The 22533-nt window shown below is 43.8% G+C and overlaps 2 protein-coding genes across 3 annotated transcripts in view; one reads left to right on the top strand and one right to left on the bottom strand.

Moving 5' to 3' along the window:
* SLC41A3 (solute carrier family 41 member 3) overlaps nucleotides 1–22533 on the bottom strand; it is a 205900-nt gene that overhangs the window by 94021 nt on the left and 89346 nt on the right. The gene's annotated exons all lie outside the window — the stretch shown is intronic.
* The window catches only part of CHST13 (carbohydrate sulfotransferase 13), a 58797-nt gene that overhangs the window by 34563 nt on the left and 1701 nt on the right, over nucleotides 1–22533 (top strand). Inside the window, exon 2 of the mRNA XM_056860162.1 lies at nucleotides 15264–15346. Coding sequence (XP_056716140.1) covers nucleotides 15264–15346 — 83 coding nt within the window. The remainder of the gene's footprint in view (nucleotides 1–15263; nucleotides 15347–22533) is intronic.

The following is a 22533-nucleotide window of genomic DNA, read 5'->3' as shown; positions in this document are numbered from 1 at the left end:
TGGTTTATTTCAGTGGTGACTGAGTTTAAACCAGATAAAATCATTTTATAAAAGTCAGGAGATAACAGTCTTTCGTACCATGTAATCCCCATTGAACCCACCACTTAAATCTGAACCTTGCAAAAGTGCTGTCTCTCTACCCATCCATGTTTTGTGTCAGATTCCCTGTTTATATTATGATCAGGCAGTGTGTGGTTTATGTCCAAGGATGTGAGTTTGTGGTTTTGGAACTGCTCATAATTACCGCTGAACAGGGAAACCCTGTTGGCTGCAGTTTATATGATGTTACAGTTGGCCGCCTGGGGTTCTGGAATGTTATTTGTTCTTTCTCCAAGCAGTTGGATCAGTCTTTGGGGGTATATATCTTTTCTCGAATAATTGCTCTCCCAGTCCCAACATAATTGAGAAAGTGGAAAAGTACTTTCAGAGTGTCATAAAAGTACAACATGGCAAAACTCAGGGATGAATATTGTTTATGTCTTTAACATTATTCGAGTCATATCTAATATTTTATTGTATAACTTAAGGTTTCTTTTTTATGCCATTAAAGGTTTTGGTATTGGGGTGTGTGATGGTCCCTCTGCAAATCCAATGGGAAGAGGAAGCAGAAGGTGGGAACAAATGGACAGTTTTCAATTGGAGGAAAGGGAGAATTGGGGTTGCCAGGGATTTGTGTTGGGGCTGGTGCTTTTAATCCCCCCCCCCATATATGAGTTGGGGGTGAGGTAGTGAAGTTTACCTGTTACACCAAATTATTCCAGATAGTGGAACTCTGACAGGACTTTTCCAGACTGAATGAACAGGCAAAAAAATAGCTGATGAAATGCAATATAAGTGCAGAGTGATGTATATCAGGACCAAGTGTTCTAATTCCGTGTAGAAGCTTGTGGGATCTGAGGTGGTAACGACAGACCGTGGGGTTGTTGGTATATAACAGATTGAAAACATTGACCCACTGTGCAGTGTCAATTATTAAGATTATTTTAAGGCAAATTCCATGGTAGGAAATCATCAGGAAACGGACTGAGGATACAACTGCTATTGTAGCATGCCTATATGCATGGTTCAGCATGGTCCTTATCTTCTTAGGACTCTGAGAGTGCTCTGTACAGCAGCTGTCTCTGGATCTGAGTCTTTATGGTTTGCAATATGGCTCTGCGTTCATTTATAAACTAATGAAAAAGGCCCTGTTTGTTGTTATGACAAAAATAAGAAAGAGAAGAGAAAACATTTTATATTATTGCTCAGTATGTTCATTGTTCTGATTTCTGGCTGTCTGGTTTTGAGAGTACAAGCAGAATTCAGATGGAAAGGAAGGAAGGGGAGATATTCAAGGGAAAATTCAAACTGAAAGGACATATTTCTAATTAGAAAGAGCTTTTGCAGCAGAAGGGATTTTCCCTTTTAGATCTGTCTTCCCACAGTATTTCCACCAATCATCAGTGGTTTGGAAGGGCTTTCTTGGTTCTATATAAGTAGCATTTCCTTAACCAACATCTCTAAGCCAGTTTTATTGTCTGAGACTGGGCATTGCTGGTTTCTATCTGGTATTTTTCCAGAATTGCACACTGGCACAATAGCTAACTTGGTGTGATTCATTATTATTTTTGCAAAAACAATTGTGGCTTTATTCAGCTATAGCAATGGTTGAACACATGAACACATGAAGTTGTCTTATACTGAATCAGAGCCTTGGTCCATCAAAGTCAGTGTTGTCTACTCAGACTGGCAGTGGCTCTCCAGGGTCTCAGGCAGAGGTCTCTCACATCACCTACTTGCCTAGTCCCTTTAACTGGAGATGTCGGGGATTGAACCTGGCACCTTCTGCATGCCAAGCAGATGCTCTACCACTGAGCCACAGCCCCTCCAACCTGGGGATCAGGGATCCCGGGGTGGGGCATGAAGTTATTGCAAGGGTTCCATGAATCCATAGGTGTGCAAACCATTGTCATTTTGAACTTTTTGTCATGCATTTTGTCAATCAATGGATACTAACACTATAACTACTTTCATGTGGGGGGTCCACAAATTTTTGATGTTACAAAGGAGTCCTCATACGTGAAACAGTTGGGATTTACTGAGCTAGACTGTAGAGTTTCCACCTATCCTTTTAGTTTTTGGTTGATGGTAAGCCTGTCTGTCATTTCTGTCCATGATCCATTAGTGTCATAGTCTTGTTGGTTGGTATGATTATTTACAGTTCTTGAGGATTACTCCCTGATATTAATAGCCTGATTTGTCTCTGTGGGTATATCACTCATTGTAATGCATGTACGCTCTTGTAAAAGCAGTTTCCAACACCATGTTCATAACCCAGTGCAGAGTTAGGTTTAAGACAGTAAGTGCATTTCAGCCCATTGAGTCCAACCTCTGTGTAGAATTATAGCCCAGACCTGTTTATAGTGATTTGAAGAAAGTCCTATTGGCTAACCAGGAGCTGATGGAATCAGACAATGGTGGCCCAAGACATTTTGGTTCCGGAGGCAGAAAATCTAGATACTGCCCCATCCTCATGATGGCAGTTTTTTTAATATGCCGCTTTTTAATAGTGTCCCAAATTTGGTGACTGAGAAGCAGTGCCACTTTTCTTAATGGCTCAGTTGACCCTGCAATGGATAGTCCTCTTCTGACTAAAGCCAACATTCAGATCTTTGTGTTCACCGCATAAATAGCTCTCATGAATTGTCCTACACCCACAGTTTGATGTTGACATCTGCATATCAACTACTTTCGGAGCTTGTGGGCACAGCCCCAAACAGTAGTGCTTTTCTTCTCAGATCAGACATTCCATAAATCCTGCCCACACTCGTGCTCTCAGAGATTTGTGCATGATAGATCCATATTGTACAATGCTCTTGGACTTTTCCTTTGGTTTCCATATTCCTGGTTTGGATAGAGAGTTATGTGATTTGTAGCTCTTAACTCCTTTCTGCCACTCAAACTGGAGGCCGCTGGGCAGAAAAGCACAATAAAGCTGTGGTCAGTTTACCATTCTGAGGGCCACAATAGATGAGAAGCAGAAAGATCCATGGTCAGATTTTCCTGCTGGCGTATTGGACTTGAGGGAAGAGGCTTAATTTTTTCTCCCCATGCCATTTTCCTGGTGCAGATCATATATACACTCCTGAACTAATATTTTTTGCTACAGAAGAAATACCTATAGCTATCATGCAGATATTTAAAATTGTTTTAATTATTTTGTGTAACTTGCCTTGTATTCATTATGTTTAGTGAAAGGCAGGATAGAAATCAAAACAATATATAAGACGTCTAAACCCGAAATGTTGGCAACAAAATTATGGGTCCCTGATCCGAGGACCTAAAATTTTCAGTCTTCTTTTAAAATGGCAAGGGGATTCTTGCCCATAATGTGCAGTGAACGAACCAAAGCATACCCCTTGAATCCTTTCCTGGTATATTCATTATTGTTCGTGGATTTCTAATAGCAGCCCTATCACCAGTGACTGCTTTTGTGAATGGTCTCTGTACCTTTCTTTCCCTTTTATCTAATTTCATCTCACCCTGTGCTTCCGGCATTTCAGGGCCCTTTATCCTGCTTTTTGCTTTATAATCTCTTGTATAAATATCTGCTGAGTGAGGGCCCACCACGTGTACTGGACGATGGGCTCCGGTTCTTGGGAAATTATGTTATAATCAAAGAATACAAGCCTTTAAGGTGCCCCCAAGCCTCCTGCTTGTTAATCATCCAAAGCAGCAATTCTGTGTTCGTACTCCAGAACGTTCTGGGTTTTTTCCCCTCTGCCCAGTAATCCTAATAAACTTAACTGGCTTAGCCTACTATTGATTTCCTCCCAGTTTTTGAAAGAGAGTGATGGGAACCAGCTGGCAAATCTTTTTAGGTCCCTGGTTTAAAGCTATTACTGCTATCAAACGGCTAGAGAATAATAGCATTACTGTTTAATAGAATATTACTTGAATTTGGAGTGGCAGTTTCTTTTTCCTGAACCCCACAGGCAAGATTGATAGCAGCGGTGGTGAATTTAGCCAACGCCATTCTTCATACACAGAAAGAGCATAAATGCCACTGAATCAGCCTGAGTTAACAAGGATCTGTTAATTACACTGATAAAAACTTCAAAAGCTTCCGAACGGATTGCTTCTGTTTGTTTCTGTTGGGGCTGTTTTGCACATTACATTAATTGGGCAGACCGCACATTTTAGGTGTACATTTAAGTTAGTGGAAGAAGTTGGTTTGAGCAGAACAGGAATATGGGACCAAAGGGAGCAGGCGTTCTCTTGTTAAATAGGACTTGGAAGCAACTCTGGCTCTGTTAAAGCTTTCAGTGATTTTCATACATCAGATACCACATGTGACATACCCTGTGTATCCTCTGTATGATTTTCAGTCCAGGCATTGTGATCTTGGGAAAGCTGTTGTGTTGCGGAATCCCTGGTGTACAGATGGCTGTGATCCCACTATCTAGAAGTAGCAAATATTATGCTGGTGTAGTGGTTAAGAGCAGTGGACTCTAATTTGGTGAACTGGGTTTGTTTCTCCACTCCTACCCATGAAGCCAGCTGTGTGACCTTGGGCTAATCACAATTTTCTCTGAACTTTCTCAGCCCCACCTACCTCACAAGGTGTCTGTTGTAGGGAGAGGAAGGGAAGGAGATTGTAAGCTGGTTTGATTCTCCTTAAAAGGTAGAGAAAGTCGGCATATAAAAATAAACTCTTCTCCTCCTCTTCCTCCTGCCATAGCCCTTTCCTTTACTGCTGCTCGGTCCACTTTTGGCTATCTTCTCACTTTCATTTCCCTTCCCATCACTGAAGGCACTTTCACTCATTACAGAACTGGGAATCTGAGTTTGCTACCATGTGTACATTTGATGGAGTGCAGCCAGTCCCATGTCCCTGATGAGAGTACTTACGATACACATACAGGTATCTCTTGCGACTTGCATTCACACATTTTAAATACACCCCCTAGGAAGATAACTTGTGATGGGTCTTAACTTCTTACAGCTAATTCGATGCAGTGGGTTGGAGTTTCGTCTGAGGAAGCAGGGCTTGAAGTTCTGCTTTGGACCAGCCGCTCGCTGCAAGAAGGTGTCCTTGGGCAAGGTGCTGTGGTAGATCTGGACATAAACTACAGGCTTGTTTACAAGGGTGAAAACAGGGACTGCTTTTTGAAAGCATTGATCAAGTTAAAAAGTGTGGCATTTGTAATACTTTGGGGTGTGGGTATGGGAAGGGCCTGGCTGAGTCTCCTGCTTAACTATCAAAGTTAAGGTATTAACATGGGCAGGTCTCTATTTCACAGCTTAGCTTACTTCAGAGAAAAGAGCAAGAGTCCAGTAGCACCTTAAAGACTAACAACATTTCTGGCAGGGTATGAGTTTTCGTGGGCCACAGTTCACTTCTTCAGATACCAGTGAGCTGTGGCTCACGAAAGTTCATACCCTGCCAGAAATTTTGTTAGTCTTTAAGGTGCTACTGGACTCTTGCTCTTTTCTGCTACTTGGCAGACTAAGATGGCTACCCATCGTGATCTTACTTCAGAGAGTTGTTGTGACAATTATATAGCCTCAAGAAAAAGACTGAAAGAAGCAGAGAAGAGAAAATTTAAACCATGTCTAACCATGTTAAATAAGAAGAAGGGTTGAATCTTCCATCTTGGAGCCTTTCATATCAGAGAAAGGCTGTTCGCACTGAGGGAAAAAACCACATTTAATGGATTTGCTCTGTGGGATCCAGCCGAATGTGTAGTATCAGGGGTACATCATGTGCCGGGCTTTCCCCTAGAGCTTTCTGTACCTTCATTTGTACTGCAGCCTAGCAGGGGATTTGGCCTAGCCCTATTCCACAGAGGTAAGATAGCATTATATCTTGGGGGGGGGGATGTAAGAGGTGTAGTTTGAATGCTGAGAAATTGTGAATGGAAGGACCTGTAATATGTCTGTAAACTCTTTCTCCCCGTGTGGTGATCCAGTACGTTGCCCTTACACTAGCTCAGCCATCTTTCACATGGCAACATGGAGCTTCCATGCTTGTTGAAGGCAAGAATAACAACCTCACTTAGCAAGGTTAACTTCAGCTTTCCCAAAACTATGAGTATTGTTGGGGGCAGTATTGTTTGGCTGGTCCAGTCACTGCTGCCTGGAGAACAGTTTCAGCTTAGGGTTGCCAACCTCCAGGTGGTAGCTGGAGCTCTCCTGCTATTACAACTGATCTCCAGCCAATAGAGATCAGATCATCTGGAGAAAATGGCCGCTTTGGCAATTGGGCGCTATGGCACTGAAGTCGCTCCCTCCCCAAACCCTGCCCTCCTAAAGCTCCGCCCCAAAAACCTCCTACCAGTGGCGGAGAGGGGCCTGGCAACCCTATTTCAACTAGAAACTCCTGAGAAAGTTAAATAAAAATTATTCCCCATATTTCCACTGAAACTATGATTAATCCTGACATGAGCTAGGTGAACAGCTCAGACTTCTAACCCACCACTAGCCATGCTTTCAGCTACATTAGTACTTTTGTTCAGGCTGAAGTTCAGATACATACAGATTTCAACAAAGAACAGCTGTAGTCATGTGATTCTAGAAAATTGAGCATAATGCAAACATAAGGCTTTTGGATTATGACTTCTTTTGGATGCAACAAGGTTTTGTGTAATCTGTTGTCATTTCTGACCTCAGCCAAGAAGTTTGGAAAGTACCCAGTCCACGGGATGGTGTAATATTTTTTTTGGAAATGAAAACTGCCAAGGCTTGGCTGCAGGTCATATGCAGGTCAGAGTTTCTAGACTTCTACGAATAATTTAATAGTGTCTTTGTCTAAAAGAATAATAATTACACCTTCCCCCCCCCTTTGCTGTCACAGGCCAAAGGCTTTACGGAGTACTGCAGAAGTACATGGGAAGATTCATACGCAGAGCTGAGCCTTGCTGTAGAGAAGCGGCTGTTTACCCTGACCCCATGGGTCAAATGGGATGTTTTTCTTGGGTAGGGTTGCCAACTTCCAGGTACTAGCTGGAGATATCCTGCTATTACAAGTGATCTCCAGCCAATATTCAATTCACCTGGAGAAAATGGCTGCTTTGGCAATTGGACTCTATAGCATTGAAGTCCCTCCCCTCCCCAATACCCATCCTCGTCAGGCTCTGCCCCAAAAACGAGGGACCAAGCAACCGTATTGCTGGGGCCAATTGCCCCAGAAGCCACCATTTGGAAGCTCCTTCCAGGAAAGGCCATCTATGCCAGTTGGGTTGAAAACATGCAACCCTGGGATTAATTGAACTACTATAGTAGGTGGGGAGAAGAGAGAAGGCTCTATGTCTTGGGCAGGGCTATAAAGCCAGGAAACTCCCTATCCGAGACTCTGTAACATCCGTCCACAAGCTGGGAGACATATATGGGTGCCACTGTGGCACAAGGAATTTAAAATGCTTTCAAATGTCTCATTTGGTGGCTTGGGGTCAGCCACTTTTCATCCGCATCAGCCCTGTGTCAGCAATATGAGAATGATCATGTAGGTTGGCCAGGCCTCCCTCTGTAGAGGCTTTGTGCTGGCAAGCTCCATTGCCCACCACTGCTCAGTAACGTTGCCCATGTCACTGCATGGTGATGTTGCTGAAGTCGTGCCCTCCCGTTGGTTGCCAGGCTTGGCAACCCTGGCCTGCCTTTAGGGCTGTTGCAAGGCTTTCTGTGAAGGGCCTTGGACATTCAAAGCCTTCTGTCAATGCTACGTGGTGGTATGTATTATTGCTTTGAACTGATTTGATATACAGAGAGCCAGTGTGGTGTAGTGGTTAAGAGCGGCGAACTCTAACCTGGTGAATCGGGTTTATTTCCCCACTCTCTGCTGAACCTGCTGAGTGACTTTGGGCTAGTCACAGTTCTCTCCAAACTCTCTCAGCCCCACCTACCTCACAAGGTGCCTGTTGTGGGGGGGGGAGAGAAGCCTCTTTGACACTATTTATGGTAGAGAAAAGCGGGGTATAAAAACCAACTCTTCTTCTTTTGTTCGTGAACTGAAGGCTGATTCTGAGGTTATAAAGTGGCGCGAGGGGTGTTTCTATCAGATGTTGTACTGTGAGTTCCCCTCCGGGAACATAATTCCCAGGGGCATGGGGAGAAGGGTCTTCAGCCTCCACCCCACTTCATACCAGAACACCATTTCCCCACATTCAAACTGCTCTGGGGAACAGCTTTTTGCCCCTTTGGAGAAAATTATGTGTCGCCATCACTACACATTAACGTTTCCTAAGAAGCCATCAATCCACATGAAGTTTCCTACTGCCTGGTGCAGCAGTGGGAGGAATGGGGCGGGCGTGATAGGGTGTAGTCTACATTGCTAGGGTATCATGGTGATGCCGTTACATCATTTCTGATTATGTGGCATTGCAGCATTGCCCCCGGAAGCTCCTGGGGATTGCCAGCCCCTCACCCTATACACCATAGTCCCAATCTGAATTGGGCCTGTGTATGTCTAGAAACTGAGTTCCGAGCACTGAACCTGTGATGTGCATCTGATAAAGTCTTTGTTGTGGCTGCAAGGGTTTCCTAACTTGTGGATCAGCCTTTAGGCCAGTGGACAATTGTCTCCTGATGATTCCAATAACCTACGAAGTACAATTGCCTTCACGATGTGGTCCCTCACCATGGTGGTCCTGACACTATAAAACATCTGGTCTGAAGAAACCCAGGGTGCTTCCCTCTCCTTTTATGATTTCACTGAGCCTGGCAAGCTGTATTCTTTTTCAGTGGTTTTGGCTAAAACATCTGGTGTGCCTGGGTTGAGATGAATTAAGGATATTATGACTTGCTATGGTTTATTTTAAAATGGTTTCTTACCTTGTCAAGGGTTTCATGTGCATTTGTTAGCTGTTTCGAATAGACCTAAAAAGTGGGCTATACGTTTTTTTCAATCAATAGAACTGAATTAAAACCAGTCCCTTGATATAAACTAATAGCCCTCTGTAGCTTACATACGTTCCAAAGTGAAATAATTCCCTTAAAGTCTTGCCTTCTCTGCACCTCCTAAACTTTTATCTCTGCTCCTCGCATGATAGGTTTGTGCCCCACTTATACACTGCCAAAGATTCCCCTTCTGATTGGAGTGCTAACAGCACACCAACCAACACCCTTTACTTAAGGCATTTTTAAAGACTGTCAGTTACTTTGTTTTTATTTTAAGTGTCCATTCGTAAGTCATGCTTTCAACTTCATGCCGTCCAATTAGCTTGGAGCTTTCTGTACATAATAATAGTACAAGCAGGTGTGTCCAGCTTGTGGGTAGATGGTTCTAAACTATTACAGGTTTAGCATGATGGTACCAACTGCACATTTTAAAGAGCAAGTTTTTGCAGTGACCTTGTGGCCATTCTCTTTTAATTTATGAGAGTAGTTTGGCATTCATACTAAGGTCTCGGACTAAGGTCTTCATACAGTTCTGTAGTTCTGCTGTGGCATTCCTTTTATCTCGTCCTAATGCAAATGCTACCTCCTGACCCTGTTGCCTTCTGTTGAGAAATCCCTTGATCAAGCCCTCATGGCAGGAAGTGGCGTTTCCCCTTGACCGCATGGAACAAATTAGTCGCCAGTAGCTGGTGGATGAATGCCAAAAATGCAGACTTGGGTTCTCGCAACAGGACATGTCTGGGCACTTTCTAACCAGTTTAGATTTATAGAAAATCTAGTTACAAATTTCTGAGTTACATATTGAGTCAGAATGGCTTTCTTAATTTTTCTAACTCTTGAGAAAACTATCAAGATCACCAGTTCAGACTGCCAGGCCCAATTATTATGTATTCTCAATATAGGTTTTCTCATTCACCTCTGCTGTTATACAGTTTTTTTCAGATGCTCTTTGCCAGGTGTCGCCCTGCCTATTAGACAAATTCCTTCTTATTTCCTTGTAATGATAATCCCTAAACCAAGTTCCTAATTTAACCGTACTAAATAAACAAAATGAGGTCAATAGCTACTCCTGAATATAAATGCACCCCCATTCACAAGGGTGGTATACTCCCCCCCCCCCCCCCCCGTGATCAACAGACTGAATGATTCCTGCATCCAGGAAATGGGTACAGTGTGAAAAGAGGTTGCTTTTGTTCACTGGCTGGGATAAATACTCTCTCTGTGAAATGCTTTAGGAAATTTTAAGCAACTCCAGCAACTCACTAAACATCTTGTGCACCAGTGTGATGTCATGGTTAAGAGTGTCAGACTAGTATCTGCAAGACCCAGGTTCGAATCCCCACTCTTGCCATGGAAGCTCACTGGGTGACCTTGGCCAAGTCATACTCTCTCAGTCTATCTTACCTCACAGTGTTGTTGCAAGGACAAAAAGGAGGAGAGAGGAATGATTTAAGCTGCTTTGGGTCCCCATTGGGGAGAAAGGTGGAGTATAAGTGAATGAAATAAATATAAATAAATACATGGGGGGTTGCCTGGCTGTTAGAATGTTTGTAAACCATTTTTATTTGTGTAAGATCATATATTTTGCACTGGGTCACACAGGCCCTTTGCCCTAGATCCTGATACAGCTCGTCATCTGTAGATCTATAGTTAGAAGATATTTTTAAGAGGGTGAATGGTGAAGACAGGAAGGCCCACTTCTGTTTTTAAAAGCAAGTGTGGTTGTATGTCTCATGTCAGGTTTTTTATTTAGAAAAGTACTTCACAAAAAACACACACACAAATGTATAATTATTTCAAAGAACACATACAGGTACCTCCAACACATTTACAATGTTAAGCAACCACAGGATCCCAAATTACCTTATAACAGTATTTGAGAAAATTACCTACTATAGCAATTGTGGATATATACCATAGAAATACTAAGCAAAAAGAGGAGCGAGAATTTTTCATAACCCTTCCATTGGGTACCTTAGAACACCAACTTTGTTGACATCTGTGTTCTTCGGTAAAGCAGTTAGTCTAACTGGGACATATATTTCCTTAATTTTATTAAACCACAGCTATACTCCAGAGGAGGTGTCCTGCTTCCAATATCTAGCAAAGATCATTCTGGCTGTTGCAACAATGTTCAAAGCAACAGTTTGTAATCTTTTGGGAATCATTGGAGCATAGTTCCAGGGCTGCAGAGAGCCACCAGGGGCCCCAGACAAAGATTCCTTCTGGGCCACCCCTTGTGACCCTGACCCAAATCAAATATTGTGACAAAACAAATAGTTTGGCTGGCTGTTACCATACATGTATCCACATGTCCATCTGTCTTCCATTTGTGGCAGGCGTAACTCATCAGAAAATCAAACTAGGAATCTCAAAATTGGCCACCACCATTGAAGTTCCAGGGCCAAAAATGAATTGGTTGGCCCAGGTTATCTTCAGATCCCCTCCCCCAAGCTTTTTGTAATGGAAGCTAAGCTAAGTTCTAACTTCTGTTCCACATTTATTACCACTAATGCAGATTATCGTTCTATTATCATGCATGTAAGAGAGGAGGAGTAGAAAAGGGCAAGAGTCCAGTAGCAAGTCTAGGCAAGGCTCAGCCAGGGACCCTGGAGAGTTACTGCTAGCCAAGGTAAATAGTACTGAGCTTGTTGAACTAGCAGTCTTACTCTGCGTAAGACAGCTCCGTATGTTCATATGGATAGTATATGCACATTGTCTTTCAGTTAATGCAAAAATTCTGTTTACTGGGACTGGAATTAGATACCCTCTGGGATTTGGGGCAAAGGTTAGATTTGAAGAATAGAATTCTCATTTGGTACTAAGAGGCCTTGGTTTCATCTGGCCTGCAAACTGTTCAGGCTAGGGCCTGGTCTATACACACACCAGAATGAGGTGGTACAATGTACTACATCAGACTCAGGTGGGGGGTGTCACATTTTTATTGCTCCATTGTGTAATAATTCCCTGTGAATAAAAAAAAAACCCTGTCACCTCCGGGAGAAGGGCTCTGGTAGCCTGTTTGCATGCAGTGCTAGTTTTCTGCTTGCGGGAAGTAATTGATGTAGGGAAACTTTGGAAACGACAATTCCTTCATCTCAAGTGGTATGGTACGTTTTCTGTCTCCTCAGCATCACCTCATTCAGCTGCATGCGTAGGCCAGACCTCGGCCTGAGCACCTTCACTCTAGGATTAAACTATGAGCCCATATCTAGCAGCATTGTAGTCGAAAAATGTATCCTTCTGTTTTTGTAACGGTAACTTTGTGGGCTTTGAGTGTGGTTGCTTGCAACACCTTTTTTCTTCTCTGTCCCGTTTGGGGGATAACCAGATGGGGAACTGGATTTTCCACACTCCCTTAAATCTAACCTGCGGGGTTAACTTTCTGTAGACACATTTCATCAGCTCCCTGCTTCTCCTGGCAATGGTCAGCCTTGCAACTGTATTTGCCCACAGAGAGAAACAGTTCTCTCTTCCTGAGGAGATTGCCCCACAAGTTGCCCCATGATAAACGGGCAGGAGAGCTGCAACCTTTGTGGGTGTAGGTGTACAGGTAATTTTTTTTAAAACTGGTCTCCAAAGTTGCATTAACCCTCAAAAGTCAGACTGTATTCATGTTATGCCTTGCCCTAGGGCAAGGAGGTAACCATCCACACTTGCTTCTTTCCTTAGCGTCCTTGGGAGATGTGGGAGGAGTCTCCCTTGCCACATGCAAAGCAGCATAAGGAAGCTGCATTTGTTTCTTCTTGTATCAAAACCAATAGAAAAAATATTAAATTGGTGACTCTCCCATTAGATTACCTATGGAACGGTGAAGTTTAAGGAACAAAGGTTCTTAACTTGAAAATGCCTGCCATGTTCAGCAATATGATGCTATCAGGCTTCCTACATATTCTCCCCCTGACTCTTCATGTATATGTGATCTGTACTTGCCATTTGGAACAAGCCTCCTTGTAGCCTCGCTGACTCCAGATGTGCTGACAACAGTACAGCATACTGGGTAAAGCTACGAAGAGGCATCTGATCTGTTCAATTCTCTGACCTTCTGTCGTTATGCCAACAAGAGCGAGGATCTGGAGCCCAGGCCTGGATTTTGACACCATTTTGAATCCCAGAGTCACCGATTTCTGAGTTCCTGCTATAATAGTGGGGAAACAAAACTAATGAGTGTGCCCTTTCCCTTTTCTAGACTTCCAAAGGGTTCTTTAGCAATTGCAGTGAGTGAATGTTTAAAACGTGTCGAATTGCCTTGACAGGTCTCTGTTTTAATTGGGAAGCCACTAGCAATCCCGTCCTCGCGCCTCACACATGAGTAGCTTATTGCGGCACAGTGGCTGACCCTGTGTTTGATCAGACCTTTCTCTCCGCCTCGCAGGATGGCTTCACCTTGAGCAAGCCAGCGACTGTTAGTGGCTCCTGCCGCTTACTGAGTAATTGCCTGGGGAGTCTCTGGCACAGTGAGAAGTGGTCTTATTTAGCAAGACACTACCTAAGGCTTTGGGCATTGCAAAAAAGGCAGTGTTGGATATCGTGGGACTGAATAGTTGGCTTGCTTGATTTAAATAACAATTGACAACGACTGCAGGTTCCTACACCACGGTTGGGTCCAGACTAAATTTTCCTCTAATGAAAAAGGAAGTGTAATTTCTGGCAATTCCCCCTTCCTGCTTCAGACCCCCCAATTTTCCCCTCATGTCATTCCCAAGGGTCCACTGTCTCCCAGAAGCTGCGTTTTGGGGAGTCTGCAGCGGGATGTGCAAGGCAGGAAGGTTCTGTTCAGCTAATGGAAATGCCTTCCATTTGTAGCAAATTTAGTCTGGATCCAACCCAGTGGATCCAACCCAGTGGCTTCATAGTGGCTCTGGGGTAAGACCCTTTGAAACAAATGAGGGGTTACCTTATGAAAAGGGGTGTGAAAGATTTCATTGAGCGTATACGGAATCCAGCGCCGACACACGTAGTGTTGAAGCACAAGCTGTTGTTTCTCAAAATGTATATTCAAGGGATTCATGACCACAAGCTGTGGTGCTAGTTAGAAACGGGTTAGAAAACTATTGAGGACAGATCTGTCGACAGGTATTAGCCTTGACAATTAAACAGAACTTTCCAGTTCAGAAGCAGCATGCCCTTGAATGTATGGGCAACCGACAGGACCTTTATGCCAAGTTTGAGGCATCTTGTGTGGCTGCTGATGGAAACAGAATTCTGGAATAAATAGATTCCTACAGTCCAGTCCTGTGTATATTTATCCTGCTGTGTTAAAAGACTGCAGCCTTACTCTGATCAAGCAAAAAGTTCTTACTTTTTCAAGACCACGGTCATCCTGTCCATTGGCAACTGCACTGTTTACTAGTTCGCTTCCAGGTACATTTCAGAGTGCCAGTTTTGACTTATAATGGCTTTCATTCTGCGTGCCTCAGAATAACTTCATGCTGGATTAAATGTGTAACCCCTATGCTGACTCCTAGCAATCTGGAATGTATTGCAGCCCAGAGCAGAAGCTGGCACTCAAAAAAGAAATGCTGGTGCCTAGAATCTCGTATTGTTTTCCTGTGTGTGTTTGTGTGTGTTATCCAGTAATCGATAATTTTTTTTAAAAAGATGTGTGTTGATGTATGGATCCCCACAGACAGAAAAAATGTCAAAGGTATGAATGGAGAGGATGGAGAATGAGAGGAGAGTGAGATGTGTTTATTTTATTTGACAAGTAGTTAATAATTGCAAAATACTGAACTTGAGCTTCTGGATTTCATGGTCTTTGTTCATCTTGTGTATGTGGTAGGTGCCGTCAAGTTGCTTCCAACTTATGGATTCCGACCCTATGAATTAACGATCTCCAAAATTTCCAAAAGGTCTTGCAAACTAAGGGCTGTGGCTTCCTTGAAAGAATCCATCCATCTCATGTTGGGTCTTCCTTTTTTCTTGCTGCCTTCAGCTTTTCCTAGCATTATTGTCTTTTCCAGTTTGTTCATCTTGGCCCAGGCTGAACTGAGCCCCATGGAGCAGAGTGGTAAGCTGCAGTACTGCAGTCAAAAGCTCTGCTCATGACCTGTGTTCGATCTCGACGGAAGTCGGTTTCAGGTAGCCGGCTCAAGGTTGACTCAGCCTTCCCATCCTTCTGAGGTCAGTAAAATGAGTACCCAGCTTGCTGGGGGTAAAGTGTAGATGACTGGGGAAGGCGATGGCAAACCACCCGATAAACATAGTCTGCTTAGTAAACATTGGGATGTGATGTCACCCCATGGGCCATTAGTGACCCGGTTGCTTGCACAGGGGACTACCTTTACCTAAAATCCTTTCCAGATGGACTCCTCTCTTGGTATCTCCCACTCTCCATTTTCTCAACTACACAGTATCTTTTTTTTAATCCCTTGTGTATTTCTCTCCAGCTGCAGAGGACAGGATTCTGAAGACCAGCTGGCATGACAAGTCTGGTCAAAGTCCACTTCAGACTCTTTATGATATCGACAGGGTGAGTAAATGTGGAAAGAGAAGATGAAGCACCTGAAGGAAGTGAACAGACCTGCTGGGGGAATATCTTGTGCACTCAGCAACAGTACCCAGCCAGCAGAGATCCCCTGCTAGCAGAGAATATCAGAGCCTCTGGGACATTTGGATCTTGCCCAAGGTGTTTAATATTCATAGATGGGAAGGAAGAGAGAAACTCATTTATATGGAAAAATGCTGCAATGGAATCAGAGCCATGCTAGAAATGCTGGTGGCAGCCCCCGTGCATCCGAATCAGATCAGTGCCAATTTCCTATGAAGTGGTGGGACTGGAAGAGACGATTTAAAGGGCAGTGCGGATGTGAGAGGGGAGCTCCTCAAATTGTTTCTCACTGGTTGCTTTTCTCCTAATTGGAGCTTGCTACCAGAAATAATGCTTGACTGGAAATTAATAGTTGGGGAGAAGCTGTTTCAAGGAGAAAGTAGAGGGGAGATTCTGCTCGCCCTCTTTTCAGCCACCAGCACTTAGGGTTGTCAACTCCCTGGAGGAAAAAACAGTCCTATCCCTTTAAGAGAGGCTTAATGGCCTGTTATGTACCAGGTGATGTTGTTTACCTCAGTGCCAAGAAAAGCTTCAGCTGCCCATTCCTACACATTTACAGCCCATTCCTGAAACAAAGGCAAGCGGAGTCGGCAGGGAAGAGGTGCAGCAGCGCCTCTTCCTAAGCCAATTCGCACATGCCGTAAAACAAAACAAAAAACGTTTCGCTGCTTTTTTTGTTTTACCGGGGCTAAAAGCCCCATTGAAAACAGCGAGGCTGTGCCTGCTCAAAAGCAGGCACAACACCGCCGTTCCCGGTGCCGGCATATCCGGCTGAACTGGGATAGGAAGCCGCCTAACTGGCGGCTCCTCCCCCCAGCCCGCCCCCCTGTGCTCCGGTTGGGCTCAGGTTGGGCTGAGCTACTATCATGTTTAATTGCATCCTCAAAGAAATGGCGGTTTTCGTGAACAAGGTGAATCTCTTATAAAGAATTTTCAAATTTTTACTTAAAAATACCTCTGTAGGTACAAACGGTGTTCCGGTATTTCCTGTTGGAAGGCAGACCTCAACAAGGCCGGCTACAGCCCGTCAGCATGTGTGCAGGATGATTTTGCACAGATCACCAGTCCGATTAGTTGATCCACTAGGAAACTGAGGCAGTGTTCCTTACTATGTTTGCAGAGGAGGCCTTTTCTGACTATAGCATTGTGTACATCTAGGAAGCTTTTCTACCTGTTCCCACTCAGCAAGGACCCCCACCACCACCACTTTCAAAGCACCAAGCAAGAAAGTAGTATTGAGGTATTGTCCAAGACGAGCCCTCATCATTCAATACACGAGCCTCACCTTTCAATAGACAACTCCCCTCCAGGTACCTCTCTGAGCCACTGTTGACTTTTTTTCAGATTGTTTGCAGAAATCATAATGAATGGCCTCAAATGCTTCAGCAGCACAGCCACAACTTCTTGGCTGTAGGCAGTGTGGAATCTGGCAGTCTGGTGGTGAATATATTTGGATCCCACAGTACCGTCTTGGTGCGACAGATGGCCAGGGGAAATCTGTGCCATGTTATTTCTGTCTTACAGTTTAGAAAGTGAGATCCAGCATGGCACTGTGGTTAGATTGTCAAACAGAGACTGGGGATATCCCCACTTCATCCATGAAACTCAGCACGTGACCTTGGACGAGCCCCACAGTATGAAAGACTATGGGGAGGAGGCACGAGAGGGGATAAGATTGCTAAACCCTGGAAATTGTTGAGCAGGGCCTGATGAGACTACAGGTAGGGGTCCGGAGATGTCATGTGATGGGGCCTGTGGCATCACTGAATAGTAGTAATTCCCCACGCCACTATTAGTAGTAGAAGAAGAAGAGTTGGTTTTTATATTCCGACTTTCTCTACCACTTAAGGGAGACTCAAACCGGCTTACAATCACCTTCCCTTCCCCTCCCCACAACAGACACCCTGTGAGATAGGTGGGGCTGAGAGAGCTATAACAGAACTGTGAGTTGCCCAAGGTAACCCAGCTGGCTTCGTGTTGAGGAGTGGGGAAACAAATCCAGATCTCCAGATTAGCCTCCACTGCTCATGTGGAAGAGCTGGGAATCAAACCCGGTTCCCCAGATCTGAGTCCACCGCTCCAAACCACCACTCTTAACCACTACACCACACTGGCTCTCAATGTATGTGATGTACATCAGTGTATGTGATGTAGTACCGGGTCTGAAGGGGAAGGGCCATTTACACAACAGAAGCAAATAGCATGAAAATTAACTATGTGTTAAATCTAAATTGTAGTGGAGCCTGTAGTGTCTTTTATTGCCACCCATAATTCACTGACGTCTGCAGTAGTTGCCACAAGAAGGAAAGCACAGAACTCTTAGAAGGAGCCATATAATTGCAGCAGGGCACACTATCAGCTGTCCAGGGAGAGGTGGGTTGCTCATGATTGTACTATGAGTCCTTTGTTGATTTAATTAGCGCACCTACATACTTCTCTCAAGAAATGTTGCAGTGCATAAGATTATAGGGCAGAATTCCAGACTTTGTTGAGAAAGTTGGGGGAGGGTGGGCGGGGAGACAGCGATTAATCAGTGCCTTCATAATTAAAATGGAAGATTCCTGACTTACCACCTGCCTGCGCACCATTTCCTCCCACCTAGAAATTAAGCCCTGATACCAGGTCGCTAGAGGTATGTGGTACTGTATAGCTGAGTAGAAGGCAGAGTATTTGCAGTTTTGGCTTTCAAAAATGTATTATTCTCAGCACAGATTAATTCTTACAAATCCCTTATTTTCCAGTAATGAACAATGGTGCAATTTAAGATTGCCTGGATATTTTACCCCCTCATCCTGTTGGCCTTCTGCAGGACAGTATTTATTTGAGCATTATGCTTCTTTAGTGCAAATTCCAGATGTTCATTTGGCACATGCTCAGAGGCATTCATTCTCTTACACAGCACAGGCAAGTTACAGCAAGTAGTTTTGCAGTTAATGATTAAAATCCAACGTCATGCTGAGTGAAACTGGCAATGATTTTTTCTGTTCCTGCCCCCCTCAGAATGCCTCGCTTGCTGCTGAAGCAAATTTTCCTGCTGCAAACAGAGGAGGCAGTACCAAAGCGGCATAAATCTCACTCCAGTTTTCTGCCCAGTGTTCTGCTCACGTCACTGTGGACATTAAAGAGGGGAGAAACAAACAAGAAGGATCAGGGAGAAAAGGGGATATGGCACAGCAGAAGAGTAGCAATCTTGGCTCTTCCACTCCCACTTCCTTCCCAGGGAATTGCTTACACATCCCCCCCCCCCAACTTAGCTTTGAGCCTGCCTTTGGCCTTGCTGTTTGAAGGGTAAATTGGAGGAGGGGGGAGCTATCTATATTACCTTGAGGTCCCAGGAGAAAGTGCATTCATTTAGGTTAGACAGCATACCTACTGATCCCACCCTGGCTACAGCCGTGTTGGGAAGGGGGTCTTAAAACCTCTCCAGGTACATGATAAAGAACTGGGAATGAGTGAACACTACTTAAAATACGTTTGCCAGGAGATTGATACAAGAAGCTCCTCATGGGATCTGCTATGATTTTGGATAAGGAAAGATTTCTGAACCTGCTTCTGGAAACACCCTAACCAATATGGGGGTTCTTGTCACCCTAGGATGACCATTGGTCTGAAGCTTGTTCGGTGTTTGTTTTCTTTTCCTCCCTCTCTAAGGCCAAGGGAAACCGTACACCATAGTATCCATATACCTTATAACATCGAGACTCAAACATCCCAGACTCAATGGCTCAACTGCACATGATACTGTGAGTTCCATGCACAGATCCCCCAAAGCATTTTTTTCTTGAAAAGCCAAATGCACCAGGCCCAGTTTGGATCAGGATCGCAGCATGCTGGTGGGGAGATTATGACCCCTTCCATTTTCCCAACCTGCCACAGCCCCAGGGATCTTTTGTTTTTAACCTGCTTGTTATAGACATTCCAGTGGAATCATAGAATAGAGTTGGAAGGGGCCATACAGGCCATCTAATCCAACCCCCTACTCATTGCAGGATCAGCCTAGAGCATCCCTGACAAGTGATTGTCCAGCCTCTGCTTAAAGACTGCCAGTGAGGGGGAGCACACCACCTCCCTAGGTAGTTGATTCCACTGTTGAGCAACTCTTACTGTAAAAAAAACCTTTTCCTCATATCCAGCCGGTACCTCTCCGCCTGCAATATAAACCCATTATTGTGAGTCCTATCCTCTGCTCCCAACAGGAACAGCACCCCTCCTTTCTCTAAGTGACAGGCCTTCAAATACTTAAAGAGAGCAATCATGTCCCCCCTCAACCTCCTCTTCTTCAGACTAAACATTCTCAACTCCCCCAGCTTTTCCTTATAGGACTTGGTCTCCAGGCCAAGATCATCCTAATCACTCTCCTCTGCACCCACTCCATTCTGTCCACATCCTTTTTGACTTGAGGCCTTCAGGCCTTCAGAACTGCACACAATACTCCAGGTGCAGCCTGATCAATGCTGTGTACAGTGGAACTATGACATCTTGTGTTTTGGAGGTTATGCCTCTGTTGATGCACCCCAAGATCGCATTAGTTTTTGTTTTGTTTTTTTGTCACTGCGTCATACTGGCTGCTCATATTTAACTTACAATCCACTCATACCCCAAGATCTTGTTCACACGCACACTGCTACCCAGAAGTATCCCCATCCAGTATACACATCCCTCATTTTTGTTACCCAAATGTAGAACTTGGCACTTATCCTTGTTGAATTGCATAATGTTCTCATCCACCCACTTTTCCATTGTGTCCAGATCTCATTGAGTTATACCTCTGTCTTCTGGTGTGTTCGCTGCTCCTCCCAATTTGGTGTCATCTGCAAATTTAATGAGTAGTCCTTCCACACCCTCATCCAGATTATTTATAAAAAATATTGAAATGTACCGGGCCCAGAACCAAACCCTATGGCACCCCACTGGAAACCTCCCTCCATTCAGATGAAATACCATTGACAACTACTCTTTGAGTGTGGTTCTCCAACCACTTCCCTATCCACCTAACAATCCTAGGGTCCAATACACATTCCTCTAGTTTACCCATTAGAACATAATGGGGAACCCTGTCAAAAGCCTTACTGAAATCCAGAAAAACAACATCAACATGGAGTAGCCATGTTAGTCTGTTGTAGCAATACAAGACAAAATAGAAGTCCAGTGGCACCTTAAAGACTAACATTTATTCCAGTATGAGATTTTGTGAGATAGTACTCACTTCTTCAGATACAATTTGTATCTGAAGATTAGCTCTGTTTCACGAAAGCTTGTACTGGAATTAACATTGTTAGTCTTTAAGGTGCCACTCAACTTCTGTTTTATTTTCTTGTAAATATCTTTTTAAAAATATAACAGGAACCTATATCCGAACCTGCATATTTCCCCCAGCGAGGCCTGGGGCTATTCGAGGCTGGAAAAATAATGAGAGGAAGAAAGATTTAAGTCTTCTTCCTCTGGTGCCATCTTCCCTCTCTGAGTCAGGCCCCTGTGCACCTGAATATTATTTTTTTTGAAGAAAAAAAGCTCTTTCTACAGAACGTGACATCATCACATCCCTTCTGTTCCTTACTATCTGTTCTGCTTGCGCCAGCATAGGCAATTTGAGGATTGGTATCCCTTACTTTCTAGGAAAGAGAGGACAAGCACAGGCCAAAAAAAATGAATAAATGTATACATGAATAATGGAATAATAAATAATAAAACCAGAAATAAGAAGCCCTGCCTACAAAAGCAAGGAATTCTATAGTGTTTCACTCCCTTGCTGACCAGTTTGGAGCATCCTTCCCCAAGAACATAACACCCCTGCTCCAGTTTTTTGTGTTTACTTATGCCAGATAGAAGCGAAATAGAGTCTGATCGTGCCAGAGGAGGTTGGATCCACTTCAGCTTCCCATTCATCCTTGGTATGTGTAAACAAGTCTGAAGCTGAAGTAAATTCTGAGGTTATCTTGGTTTATATAATCCAGACCTAGAGGCAGTTGCTTTTTACTTATCTTAACTGATCTGACACCTGAAAGTGGATGTCATGATGGGGAGGTAGCTGACAGATTGCACCTTTTATGATATGGTTTACACCATCAGTGGTTTACAGTGTGGTAATAACTCGTCACACCATGAAACATTATATCAAAACTGCCACACTTATGTCAACCTTCTGTTATCCAGAGATTGGTCTAGTCAGACATTGGTTCTTCTAGGTCTTGTTCTCTTGAAAAGCAGGTGAGGTAGGAATACCTTCTCAGGACAGTACACATTCAGACTACAGATGGGGTCTGGTATGAATGAATGGTTGTCCATTAAAATAAAAAGCTAAAAGGATTTAATGCTAAATTGACACGCTGGCTTTCTGTTTGTGGAGATTTCTTTCAATGAAGGAGCATTCAGTGTGAAGTTGTACAGTCTACACACGGGTTTTATCACCTGATCTGCTGCCAGAGAGAACTAGGCCATAGACTCACTTAAATATCTAAGTCATGCCAAAGCTAATGCTTGGCAGAGATGATACAGGAACAGGAAAGGTAATGTGCCCACTACAATTTACACATGCCAGGATGCTGTCTGGCTTCTGCCAGAATAAAATTTCTTATCCTCCTAAAATACTCTAAAATATTACTTTTGACAATTAAGGAAATGGAAATAAGGAAATGAAAGCCAGATAATGGCTCTCACAGCAGCAATAAAGACTCCCTGGTGAGCCTGTATAGCAAACAGAATGACTGTTTAGTGTTATAACATTTATGCCTTAATGTCTCCATTGTGCTTACTTGGGGGCTGTGGGAAACATGCTGTTTCTTGACTGTAATGTTTATGACATGCAAACACAGTGTAGGTTTAATGTATATATTAAAATTCCCATGGGTTTTAAATAATGGGAAACTGGGTGAATAAATACTCCTTGATAGAATCCAGGTTCCATAAGCCCAGCCCTGCCTTAGTCATAGGCCTATTGGTTTTTTCTTGTTAGTTGGCTGTCTGTTAGCCTTGGCCTCATTCCACATCTTATGTGGAATGGTAGATACCAGTGGGTGAGAAATTGGGCCAGGCAGGGTAGGCTGAGCCTGCATGCTCCTTGACAGTTGTTGGCCATCCACAGAAGCCACATGGTTGAGGAAAGCCAAGGA

The sequence above is a fragment of the Euleptes europaea genome, chromosome 1 (genome assembly GCF_029931775.1).
Source record: "Euleptes europaea isolate rEulEur1 chromosome 1, rEulEur1.hap1, whole genome shotgun sequence".
NCBI lineage: Eukaryota > Metazoa > Chordata > Lepidosauria > Squamata > Sphaerodactylidae > Euleptes > Euleptes europaea.
Note: the sequence above shows the minus strand (reverse complement) of the source record. Positions and strands in the feature narration are given on the sequence as shown.